The sequence below is a fragment of the Bombina bombina genome, chromosome 2 (assembly GCF_027579735.1).
Source record: "Bombina bombina isolate aBomBom1 chromosome 2, aBomBom1.pri, whole genome shotgun sequence".
Classification (NCBI taxonomy): Eukaryota; Metazoa; Chordata; class Amphibia; order Anura; family Bombinatoridae; genus Bombina; species Bombina bombina.
Window position 1 is genome coordinate 437,902,278 of NC_069500.1, and position 12,451 is coordinate 437,914,728.

The following is a 12,451-nucleotide window of genomic DNA, read 5'->3' on the forward strand; positions in this document are numbered from 1 at the left end:
AAGTTTTTTTCCCTTGATGTAGCTATTGTAAACGTGACATATCAAAGAAAGCAGTGTTTCTCATTTCTACCCTTGAGCCCTCGTAACAGGGCAGAGTGTATTTCCCTGCCTAGGTGGGACCACTGCTCAATCACCGATTCACCTCAAATTAGTAAAACCTTAGATTGGCTTCTAAGTGACATTTGAGGGCTGGAGTTGAGTTTTACGGATATGAACAGGGAACGTGTATTACTGTGACCAAGTGTACCACTGTGAAATAGGTAAAGTGTATCATACTGAAGTATGCCGCTGTAAAACAAGACAGATAAACTGTGCATGAAATGGTTATTAAAAATAGAAAGATGGAACCACAAATATTACTTTCCTCATTGTGCAGAAAATAGTATATTTTGCTCTGTATTAATGCAAGAAGCTCAGTAATTGCATCTAATTATTAATATTGATGGACTATATATCTGTGTTATGCGTTTTATTCACTGTGGTAATATTGCCAAATATTACACTCCGGAAAACATAAAACAAATATCAGATTCCTATATATTTACTTTATTAACATATCTCATAAAAGCTTGTGAAGTCAAGTGATACACAATTGAGCAATCAATCAAAAAGAACCACTAACAATAGCATATGTAATACAATTTAGAAAATCAAATGCTGAGTAAAAAGTGATAAATTGCTACAGTATTTTTAAAACATTTATTACAATGTAATACGTTGCTGCTCTCTCTAACAGTCAAGGAGTATAGGGACCGTCATTTAGTAATACCCTACACATTACACCCACCTGAAGTTAGATACTTTTTCGTTATTCAAAATCATATGGGGAGTTCCATGAGAAAAAAAAAAATATGAAAAATAAGCAGTGTGTCACTTAATGCCCACTACCCAACCATACCCCTGACTGAGCATAACAAAATTAATATCAAAGTTACAAATCTAACTTGGGGATTAGACCTCTCAGGAGCCCCCTGAATGCGCTGCCCCTATCCACACTCATAGTTGATAATGCAAATACATACATACATACATCGTATAAACATCTGCCCTATAAGAACTAGGCTTTGTGTCTTAGTGACTATTATCCCAGTAACTCCCAGAGAGAGCAGAATCCAATGACATGAATGTTAGGACCCTAACTTGGGGATAGGACCCCGCCAGAGCACCCTAAATGCACTGCCCCATCCATTCTCATAGGCGATACATAGATCATATAAAGCACATGCGCTACAAAAACTAGGCTTTGAGTCACTTAGTGACTACTACTACACAAGTATACCCCATACGAAGCATAATCAAATGACACCAAAGTTAAGACCCTAACTTGGGGATAGGATTGCTCAAGTGCCCCTTGAATGCACAGCCTCTATCCACTCTCATAGGTGATAATGCAAATACATACATCATATAAATATCTGCCTTAAAAAAAAACTAGGCTTTTTGTCACTTAGTGACTATTATCAAAGTAAACCCAATGGCACAAAACTTAGGAGCCTAACTTGGGGATAGGACACCTCAAAAGCCCCCTGAATGCACTACCCCTGTCCACTCTCATAGGTAATAATGCAACTGCAAACAACATATAAACATCTGCCCTATAAAAACTAGGCTTTTAGTCACTTAATGACTGACTACTATCCAAGTAAACCCCAGAGAGCAGAATCCAATGGCATAACACTTAGGACCCTAACTTGGGGATAGGATCCCTCAAGAGCCCCCTGAATGCACTGCCCCTATCCCCTCTCATTGGTGAGAATGTAAATGCTTACATCATATAAACATCTGACCTATAAAAACTAGACTTTGTGTCACTTAGTAACTACTACCCAAGTATACTCAACACTAAGCAGAATCAAATGACACTAAAGTTAAGACCCTAACTTGGGGATAGGACCCCTCAAGAGCCCCTGAATGCACTGCCCCTATCCACTCTCATAGGTGATAATGCAAATGACATCATATAAACATCTGCCCTATAAAAACTAGGGTTTGTGTCACTAAGTGATTACTACCCAAGTATACCCCAGACTGAGCAGAATCAAACGAGACCAAATTAAAGACTCTTACTTGGGTAAAGGACCCCTCAAGAGCCCCCTGAAAGCACTGCTTCTATACACTCTAATAGGTGATAATGTGAATACATGCATCATATAAGCACCTGCCCTATAAAAACTAGGCTTTTGTCACGTAATGACTACTAACCAAGTATACCCCAGGCTTTGTGTCAATTAGTGACTACTACTCATCTATACCCCAGACTGAGTAGAATCCAATGACACTAAAGTTAAGACCCTAACTTGGGGATAGGACCCCTCAAAAGTCCCCTGAATGCACTGTTCCTAGCCACTCTCATATGTGATAATGCAAATGACATCATATAAATATCTGCCCTATCAAAACTAGGCTTTGTGTCACTTAATGACTACTATCCAGGTAAACCCTAGAGCAGTGATGGCGAACCTTGACACTCCAGATGTTTCAAAACTACATTTCCCATGATGTTTAGGCACTCTTAAGTCCAGCTGAGCATCATGGGGAATGTAGTTCTGAAACATCTGGACTGCCAAGGTTCCCCATCACTGCCCTAGAGAGAGCAGAATCCTTTGACATAAAAGTTAGGACCCTAACTTGTGTATAGGGCAGATGTTTATATGATGTATTTATTTGCATTATCACCTATTAGAGTGGATAGGGGCAGTGCATTCAGGGTATTCTTGAGGGGTTCTATCCCTAAGTTAGGGTCTTAACTTTGGTGTCATTTGATTCTGCTCAGTCTGGGGTATACTGGGTAGTAGTCATTAAGTGACACAAAGCCTAGTTTTTATAGTGCAGATGTTTATATGACGTAAGTATCACCCATGAGAGTGGATAGGGGCAGTGCATTCAGGGGGCTCTTGAGGGGTCCTATCCCCAAGGTAGGGTCTTAACTTTGGCGTCATTGAATTCTGCTCAGTGTTGGGTATAATTGGGTAGTAGTCACTAATTGACACAAAGCCTAGTTTTTATTAGCAGATGTTTACATTATGTATGTATTTGCATTATCTATGAGAGTGGATAGGGGCAGTGCATTCAGGGGGGCTTTTAAGGGGTCCTATCCCCAAGTTAGGGGATTAACTTTGGTGTCATTTAATTATGCTCAGTATGGGGTATACTTGTGTAGTAGTCACTAAGTGACACACAGCCTAGTTTTTGCTGGGCAGGTGCTTATATGATCTATGTATCACCTATGGGAGTGGATAGGGGCAGTGCATTTAGGGCTCTCTTGCAGGGTCCTATCCCCAAGTTAGGGTCCTAAGTTTGATGTCATTGGATTCTATTCTCTCTGGGGGTTACTTGGATAATAGTCACTAAGTGACACAAAGCCTAGTTTTTGTAGGACAGGTGTATATATGATCTATGTCTTACCTATGAGAGTGGATAAGGGCAGCACATTTAGGGGGCTCCTGAGAGGTCTAATCCCCAAGTTAGATTAGTAACTTTGATATTATTTTGTTATGCTCAGTATACCATACTCAGGTATGGTTTGGTAGTAGGCATTAAGTGACACAAAGCTTATTTTTCATATTTTTTCTTTGTTTTTACTTAACATGGAAATCCCCATAAGATTTTGAATAAATAACAAAAAAGTGTCTAACCTCAGGTGTGTACACATTACTTAGTAGTGAAACTACTATCTTATATAAGGGACTGAACCTTGTACCCTACACCACAACTCCAGCTACGTGCATTTCCCTGCGCTTACCATGAACCTATAGTAATTACAAACCCTGAGACTCATTTATATCCTTACCTTGACATCATCAGAAGGAAACAGGTCAGCGTCCTCCGGACTATCCATAAGGATCTTGCCTCTGTCCTCCCCTTTGGTAGCTGTGCCACCACCGCTGCTGTCCCTGCGTCCCTTATGAGGCCCGGGCCGCTCACTGCTAGTATTCCCCATGATCAGATAACAAACTGCTCGTGTTCCCACCCGCAAAACAGATAGACTTTGTTTATAGATCTTCTCTGCTCTGCCTAACCCCGCTTCCGGTCAGGCTGAAACGCAAAGAGTCTCAAGCCTCGTTTTGAATCTTCGTGTATATTGTGACGTCACGACTATGCGTTTTGTGTGGAGATTTCACAACAAATTACTTTCAGATGTCAAATAACATACTGTTCAAGTAGTTCACAGCTGCAATTGCCCTGTGCACTTCCTATAGTTTTGCGCTTCTGTGCGCTAATTTGCATATCAGTTTTGGCACAGAAATAGATCTGTTATAAAATAGACGTTTGCCCTTTCAGTCCATGTGAGACTGAGATGATCCAATGGTATTTGAAATCTAGATATTTTGTGTAACTCCATATATAAATTACATTCATTTTTATAATTCATTGTTATACTTACAAAGTCAAAAGTTGTAAACTCAGTGAAAATTAAAATACCGGTATGTTATTAATTTATCGTATATTATAACATGTTTTAATTTGTATTTATGTTTTGCATTTTTTAAATATTTAAGAAAATATTCAATAATCAAAGCTGAGCGCAGTTTATTGGATCTACTTTTTCTAGTGTTATTCTGAAAACATTTTAGTGCTTTCAATGTGAGATAACCATAGCACACTCGATACAGACTTTTTGCAGTTTTTCTGAGCCTGGGTGATCACAAAGGAATAGGTTTGCACTGTAATTTGATATTTCATTTCATTGTGCGATTTTGCTGATCCATAGTAGTATGATCTAATTCTTGAGAACAAATACAGTCTCATTCTGTTTCATAGCATGACTCGGTAGCTCTGAAAATAGAATGCCCTTTAAATTTGGTTAATAAATGACATTGCAGTGGTGCAAGATACAATCACACCTTGTTTATCTGTCTATCTATGCAACCACCAATAGTCCTGCTATACTTGATGGTCTTGGTTTGGAAGCATTGTCCCATCTATTTATTTCCCAGTTTCTTACAATGAAATCTGGAGCTAATGGAAACCCTGCCCCGAAGTGTCACCTGCCCAAGTTTTACTGGTTTGTTTGGGAATCTTGAAGTATGTACCATCTCTTGAGCCAATGTAAGCAGATAGACCATTAGCCCCACTGATGAAAGTGGTGGTGAGATAAATCATCTGCTGCAGATGTACCAGGTTCTTGCAGTGCTGATGAGAGAGGGAATATCAAGCAATAGCCCACATCAAGTGCTGTGCCAGAGACAAGGGGCTTTGTGGTCTAAAGCTCTCTTTACTGGAAAAGATTATCTAAAATACATCTTTGCAAGGTCCCTCAAACATTTTTTGAAAGGCAAATTGTAGCTTGAGAGCTGTTTATCTTGCTATGAGGGGGTTTGGATGTGAACAGTTGCCAACATTTCAAAAAAAATTCCAGGGACACTTTGCGCCAGAGCAAGCAAGCGGGTTACTGGAGTATTGACGACCTACTGTTCAACTGCTCCGCCCACTCAGTTCTGCAATCAAAACACACCCATTTGAAAGTAATAGTATAATTTAGATTTAGCCATAGTTTATTATACAGATTACAACACCAAGCTCTTACACCTACCCAGTCTCTGGAACACATTCTGGGCATATGGTTATTTTTACAACATGGCATCAAAATTAGAAACACAAATAATATGTGAACCCATTCAATAATAATAACAATATTCCATTAGGAATGAATTATATTTAAATAATACACTATATTTATCATCTATCGATCTATATGTATGTATGTATGTATGTGTGTATATATATATATAAACTTCTCAAAAGAAGAGGCACTCACAGGTCTTAATAAGCATAAAGATTTTATTAGTTCATGGGTTCAGTCAACGTTTCGGAGAAGTTTCTACCTACCTACCATAGAGTGCAGCCAGGCAATACCACTAACAGTGAGTGCTTGGATCCCACAACTAGTAGATATATATATAGATATATATATATAGATAGATATAGATATATATATATATATATATATATATATATATATATATGCGAACAACAAATGTTGTGCAAAAGAGATTTTCAGGGACATTTCCAGGGACAAAAAAATCCAGGGACATACAACAAAATCCAGGGACTGTCCCTGGAAATCAGGGACTGTTGGCAACTATGTGTGAAGGGTACACACACATGTATTACAAAATAATACTCTGAAAAAAAACAACTAAGTTTTTGTGTGATTTCTCTCTGACAAACAGAAAAAGGGTTGTTGTCATATTGGTCCCACAGGGAATTCTTTTAGTAGATTATGATAACTTTTAATGGACAAACAAAATCAAGGGTTTTTATTCCGTATGCTTTCAAGACCTCACAGGTCTCTTCTTCAGATATAGGAACATTCTCTATGATGAATAATTTTTGATCATCAGGCCCAAGGAGAGAAAAAGCATAGAATGCAGTCACAGTAGGTGGTTACTTTGCAGGGATATTGAGAGATGCAGAAGGTCCCCCCATTTAATGACAATATTGTACTTGATTTAGAGTGCACTGCTTTATTTTGTTATGTGTGTAGCAAGTGAGACAAACCTATACACACACCATAAAAGCCCTGGAAATATCTAGGAAAAAGGTCAGTCACAACTCAAGACCCAACCCTGGCCAAGACAGTCCAAGACTCTGCCCAGAGACCAATTGATCACTTCCCCAGACCACCCAGACACATAGTTAAAATTCCAGACAAGCAATGCACTGCAGATCCAGAGTGAAGCATGGACAGTGACTTTTGGCTATACACATGTGCTGACTCTGATTGGCTCAGAAGCTCTGTTTAATTCTGGAATAGTTGTGTATTGCCGAGCTGGAGCCAACTTTAACCCCTTCATGCCGGGGAACGAAGTTCGGATGTAAACACTGCTAAAAAAATTAAATGGCGCGATCGTCAATGTGATTTCAAGGCCGGAATCGGATCATAGGAGACTGCCTATGATGCTAGGCACACACCCCCAGTCCGATTTTCCATCAACTAAAAAGAGCAGGGTGCAGGGCGCCATATAATGTACAACGTTCCATGTTGTCCTAACAGCGTTAAAGCCCAGCTCTGTTAGGACGACATGGAACGTCCTAATGGCATTTTAATGGTAACCATGTGTTATTGTAAACAATAATGCAATAATAATATGCTCTAACACATTGGAGCAATTAAGTATTGCCATTTCATGTCACTTTAAATTTAATGATTAGCAATCCAGTTAATATTTTATTTTAACCTTCAGAATGACAGTTAAAGGGATGTGAAATAGATTTATTAACATTAATGATATTAATGCATGTCTTCCACTCTGTACAGAAGTGCTGTCGTGACCACTTTTCATTTAAAAGGGCATTTTTCTCTGCTTTAATGTGTTCTGAAAATTCCCTATAGAAAAGCTATGTAAAGAAAAGGCAGCAAGCAGCAATAACATTCCCAGAAGGGAGTAGAAGGTAATACAAATATTTTTATTGCTCTGTCTTAATATTGACCATTGTGTAAAGTAAGGTAAATAAGATAAGGAGGCATTAATGTATAGAGAAATATATAAGATTAGAAAGTCTGCTATATCTGCAGTCTTAGCCCATTCATATGGACATGTTCTTGAGAATATTGGATTAAGGCTTTAATCAGCAAAAACAGTTATTCCATAAGCACAAATAAATCTAAAGGAGCTATTTCCCATACATTTTATACCCTGCAGCTACTAATACAAGGCATTGGGAACACATTTGAAGTGAAGTTAAACTTTGATGAATGAAAGCCCATTTTTTTTAAATACTATTAATAACAGGGGCACTTTCATTCATCAAATTTTAGAAAGCAGCCGTTTTGATTAAAAACTTACCTTTGTTCTTTTCACAGCTAGAGCAGCTTCCTCCACCCGGAGATCCTTTCTTCACACGTCATCAATGACTAATCCAGCTTCCTCCAATCACAGCTTTCCCACCTGGGAGTCATTGCCTGTAGCCATGCCGTGATTGGAGGAAGCCAGATTCGTCATTGATGATGAGTGAAGAGAGGATCTCCGGGTGGGGGAAGCTGCTTTGGCTGTGAAAAAAAACAAAGGTAAGTTTTTAATAAAAACGACTGCTTTCTAAAGTTTGATAAATGAAAGTGCCTTTGTTTTTAATACTATTTTTAAAGACCGGGCATTCATTCATCAAAGTTTACCTTCACTTTAAGGGGAAAACAATTTTCAACCTCTGTTCAAATAGTTGAATGAAACTTCAAAATTTGTCGGCCCAGATCTCTCCAGGGATTAATAATGTTAAAAGAGCCCACAGCCACAATCCAACATTTGTTTACCTTCCAATGAGAAAAGCCACAGTGGTGCAGCACAGTTAAAACTTCCACCTGTACCCAGTAGAAAGTACTCACAGAGGAAGACAATTTCAGGCACTTTATTATGAAGAAGGAAATTCAACAGATTCCAACAAATATATTTACTTGATATCAAATGAAAACAAATATATATGGAGCTTTACCATACTCAAGTGTATCTATTAAAGGTGGAAAAGCTGTGCAATGTGTTTCTGTGGTAACTTGCCTTCCTCAGGAGCAAATCTTGAGTGACAAAAGCTAGTTATGTAGTGCAGTGATCCTTCGCAACCCAGGCCCTCCTGCACACTGACACTGCTAGGACATAGAAATAGAGGGGCTCTTCTAAAACTGAGTGTTATGCTGGCACTTGTAGCTTCCTGACGCAGCCTAAAGCAGATAGGGAGGGCTAGTCATAAAGAATGCAGACCATTATATTAATTAAATATTAATTAATAAATGAATGAATACATTAATTAATTAAACATGGTGTAGGCCATCTTTACCAAAATGCACACATCAAAGACAGTTTTTAACGGGCCATGGGCACCATGGTGTGTTGTTGTTGTTTTTTAAAGCTTTGATTTAATTTACACAATAAATGATTCAATCTAATCTGTCAACCTTAGATTTTTAGGTGACAGTTTACAAAATGACATATTTTATTATTCTGCTGTAAAGTGCTGGAAACTCAGATGCTACAATAATTGGTAATGTGGTAGAGATGGGAAGTAGAGTAGAATATGTTGAGGGTTACTGGAGACAAGTTGCATGATAACAAAATAACTGTGCACCACTTGCCCAGCAGACTACCAGTTCAGCATAAAGGGGGTGTTTTTGGAGACTGTAATAGAAATGCAGTGGAAACTGTTAGACGATTGTGAATGTGGAGCCCACATGCAGATGGTATTTTGGGAGCCCGGGTTTGCAAACTGAGACTTATAGAAATACAAGGATTGTGAATTTGGAGCTTAAAGGGACATTAAACGAAATTCTTTTCTTTCCTGATTTAGATAGAACATGTGATTTTAAATAACGTTTACATTTATTTCCATTATCTAATTTGTTTCATTCCCTTGATATCTTTTATCGAAAAGTATACCTAGGTAGGCTCAGAATCTGCTTATTGGTGGCTGCACATAAATATGCTTCTTGTCATTGACTTTCAGTTAGCTCCCTGTAGTGCATTATTGCTTGTTCAACAACGGATATCAAGAGAATGAAACAAAGTATATAACAGAACTACATTAGAAAGTTGTCTGAATCATCAGATACATTTTGGATTGCATGTCCCTTTAAACAAAGCAAGAGGCTGGAAGAGAAGGATATGTAATAGTAGCTAGATTTCACACAAAAGAAAAAGACTGCACCCACAATGGTACTGAGCTGGCTAAAAATGTATTTTGGCGACCTCCAGTGGATGATTCTAGTATTAATTTAATGATGTTTGCAAATGAGTAAATCAATCATTAAAATATGATTTTTGTAAAAAAAAAAAATTGCAGCTGGTCAAGGAATTTAACAGATACGAATGTACAACTCTACTTGTGCAATAAGAATAATTTAGGCGGCCTGCAAACATTAGCTGCAGTTATTGAGGAGCAAATATGTTATGTTACTTGTAGATACATAGGACAAAAGGAACATCCTCCCAGTCCCCTAGTCCTGTAGTACTTAAAGTTGAGAGAGCAAAACTTTTGTTGAAAATTGACAGGTGGATTAAGACCCTGTAATGTGATGTGTGTGTGTGAATCATTAGTCAGGAAAGTAAAAGTTACTAGTCCATTTAAATATAGGAGAAATCCTAATCTCTTACTAGCCCACTGCAACATTCTCACTAGTCCTTTAAAGGTAGTCATAATAATTACCCTCTGTCACTAAATTTAATATAATGTACAAAATCCTAATTTCCATCCCAAGTTTTTTGATGCCAAACTTTTGCCTATTACAGGCACATGTAAACAGATATTGCATCCAAAAGCATTTACACAAAAAAGAATTTTGGTCCACTGACACTAATGATTTTTTACATTCTACCACTGAGTAAGTGTATTACTGTATATCTCTATCATCTATCTATCTCTCCCTCTCTCTCTCTGTCTGTCTACACTCTATCTATATGACCAAACGTATGTGGACCACCCTACTAAATATTGCATTCATGTGCTTCAGCCACACCTATTTTTAACAGATGCATATAATCTAGAAGAGCTGTGGTACTGTAGTTGGATGCCACCTTTGCCACAAGACAGTTTGTGAAATTTCTGCCCTACTCGATCTGCCCTGGTCAACTGTAAGTGAAATTATTGTGAAGTGGAAGCATCTAGGACATGGGTGCCCACACTTTTTTGTGTTGGGATCTACTTTTAAAATGACCAGCTCAACAAGATCTAACCACAAAAAATGGGCCATCTCCTAAGCTTACATTCCTGCTTTTAAAAAAAAAAGATACCAAGAGAATGAAGACAAATTGATAATAGTTGTAAATTAGAAAGTTGTTTAAAATTGCATGTTCTATATCTGAATCATGAAAAGCGAAAAAAAAATGTCTTTCATATCCCTTTAAAGTGAAGGTAAACTTTGATGAATGAAAGCACGTTTTTTAAAAATACTATTAAAAACAGGGGCACTTTCATTCATCAAAGTTTACAAAGCAGCCATTTTGTTTAAAAACTTAATCAAAACGGCTGCCTTCTAAACTTTGATGAATGAAAGTGCCCCTGTTTTTAATAGTATTTTTTTAAAACGGGCTTTCATTCATCGAAGTTTACCTTCACTTTAATGTTGCATTATTTAGCAACACATGGATGTGCAAAATCATAAAGATACAACAGATTAATTCTGACGACAAGTATAGCACTGACTTTAATTCGGGTTAACAGGTGCAACCCCTTGTGTCATGTTACAAAACACTGCATTCAAATTACTGCCACTGACCCCCTTTACTTTACACTGCGGGCTTGGCCTGATATGACCCAGTGAAGCTTCCACAAATAAATTTCAATAGCGCGCAATGCAGACCATTTCTTACCGGGTCAACACGTTCATTTGCCAGACGTCAATCAGATTTGTTTCTTTAGCATAGCACAGCAGCCTCCGTCTTTACTTTTTCTATCTATTAACACTTTCCATCCTAAGTATACTATACCGCCATATACATTGGGAGAGTACTCCCTCAACCATGCTTTTGATAGGCCCATTGTGTCATTCAAAAATCATCTACATTGATTGATTTAAATCGATGTCCCTCAAGATCCAATCCTGTAGCACTTTTTGTGTCCGACCATCAGACTGTTTAATGACCTGTCCCTTCACGCACTGCGGAAGATAAAGCGGTATCCCTAGCAACCATACTCTACTGACGCCTGTTGAGAACGCATAATGTGACCAAATCATTTTGATCACAATCGGCCGCGATCTACCAGCAGCGCCTTCAGGATCTACTGTTAGATCCTGATCTACCTATTGGGCACCTCTGATCTAGGAGCTACAACATTGCAGCCACAACGTGGTAGACCACACAAACTCACAGAGCAGGACAGCCAAGTGCGGAAGTACATAGTAAGTAAAAATTGCCAGTCATCTGTTGTACCACTTAACACAGAGTTTCAAACCTCTGGAAGCAACATCTGCACAAGAACTTTGCAATGTGAGCTTCATGAAATGGGTTTCCATGGTAAAGCAGCTGTACACAAGCCTCAAATCAACATGCACAATGCCAAGCAACAGCAATGGGGCAGGGGAAATGTGTTCTCTGAAGTGATGAATCACACTTCACTATCTTGCAGTCTGGAGGAAGAATCTGTTTGTAGAGGATGCCAGGAGAACCTACCGGAATACATAGTGCCTACTATAATGTTTGGTGGACTGGGTACGTTTAATGGTCTGGTTTTCATGTTTTTGGGGCTAGGCCCTTAGGCCCAGTAAAAGATCAATAAATATAATGGTCTGGTTTTCATGTTTGGGCTAGGCCCTTAGGCCCAGTTAAAGATCAATAAATATAACGGTCTGGTTTTCATGTTTGAGCTAGGCCCCTTAGGTCCAGTGAAAGATCATCTTAATGCTACAGGATACAAATAAATTTTAGACAGTTGGATGCTGTTCAGCATGACTGTGTCCCTGTGCATAAAGTCAGGTCCATGAAGACATGGTTCGAGTTTAGTGTGGAGTAATTTAAATGCCTGCACA

At 38.4% G+C, this 12,451-nt stretch overlaps 1 protein-coding gene across 2 annotated transcripts in view; it reads right to left on the minus strand.

Moving 5' to 3' along the window:
• Nucleotides 1-12,451, minus strand: part of PRKAB1 (protein kinase AMP-activated non-catalytic subunit beta 1) — a 254,628-nt gene that overhangs the window by 87,165 nt on the left and 155,012 nt on the right. The window contains exon 1 of one of the 2 annotated variants that reach the window (XM_053702066.1): nt 3,791-4,060. The exons of the other annotated variant lie outside the window; for it this stretch is intronic. Within the exon in view, the coding sequence (XP_053558041.1) occupies nt 3,791-3,940 (150 nt within the window). The 5' untranslated portion in view covers nt 3,941-4,060. Of the gene's footprint in view, nt 1-3,790; nt 4,061-12,451 lie in introns of those variants that run through there. 2 annotated transcript variants of the gene reach the window in all.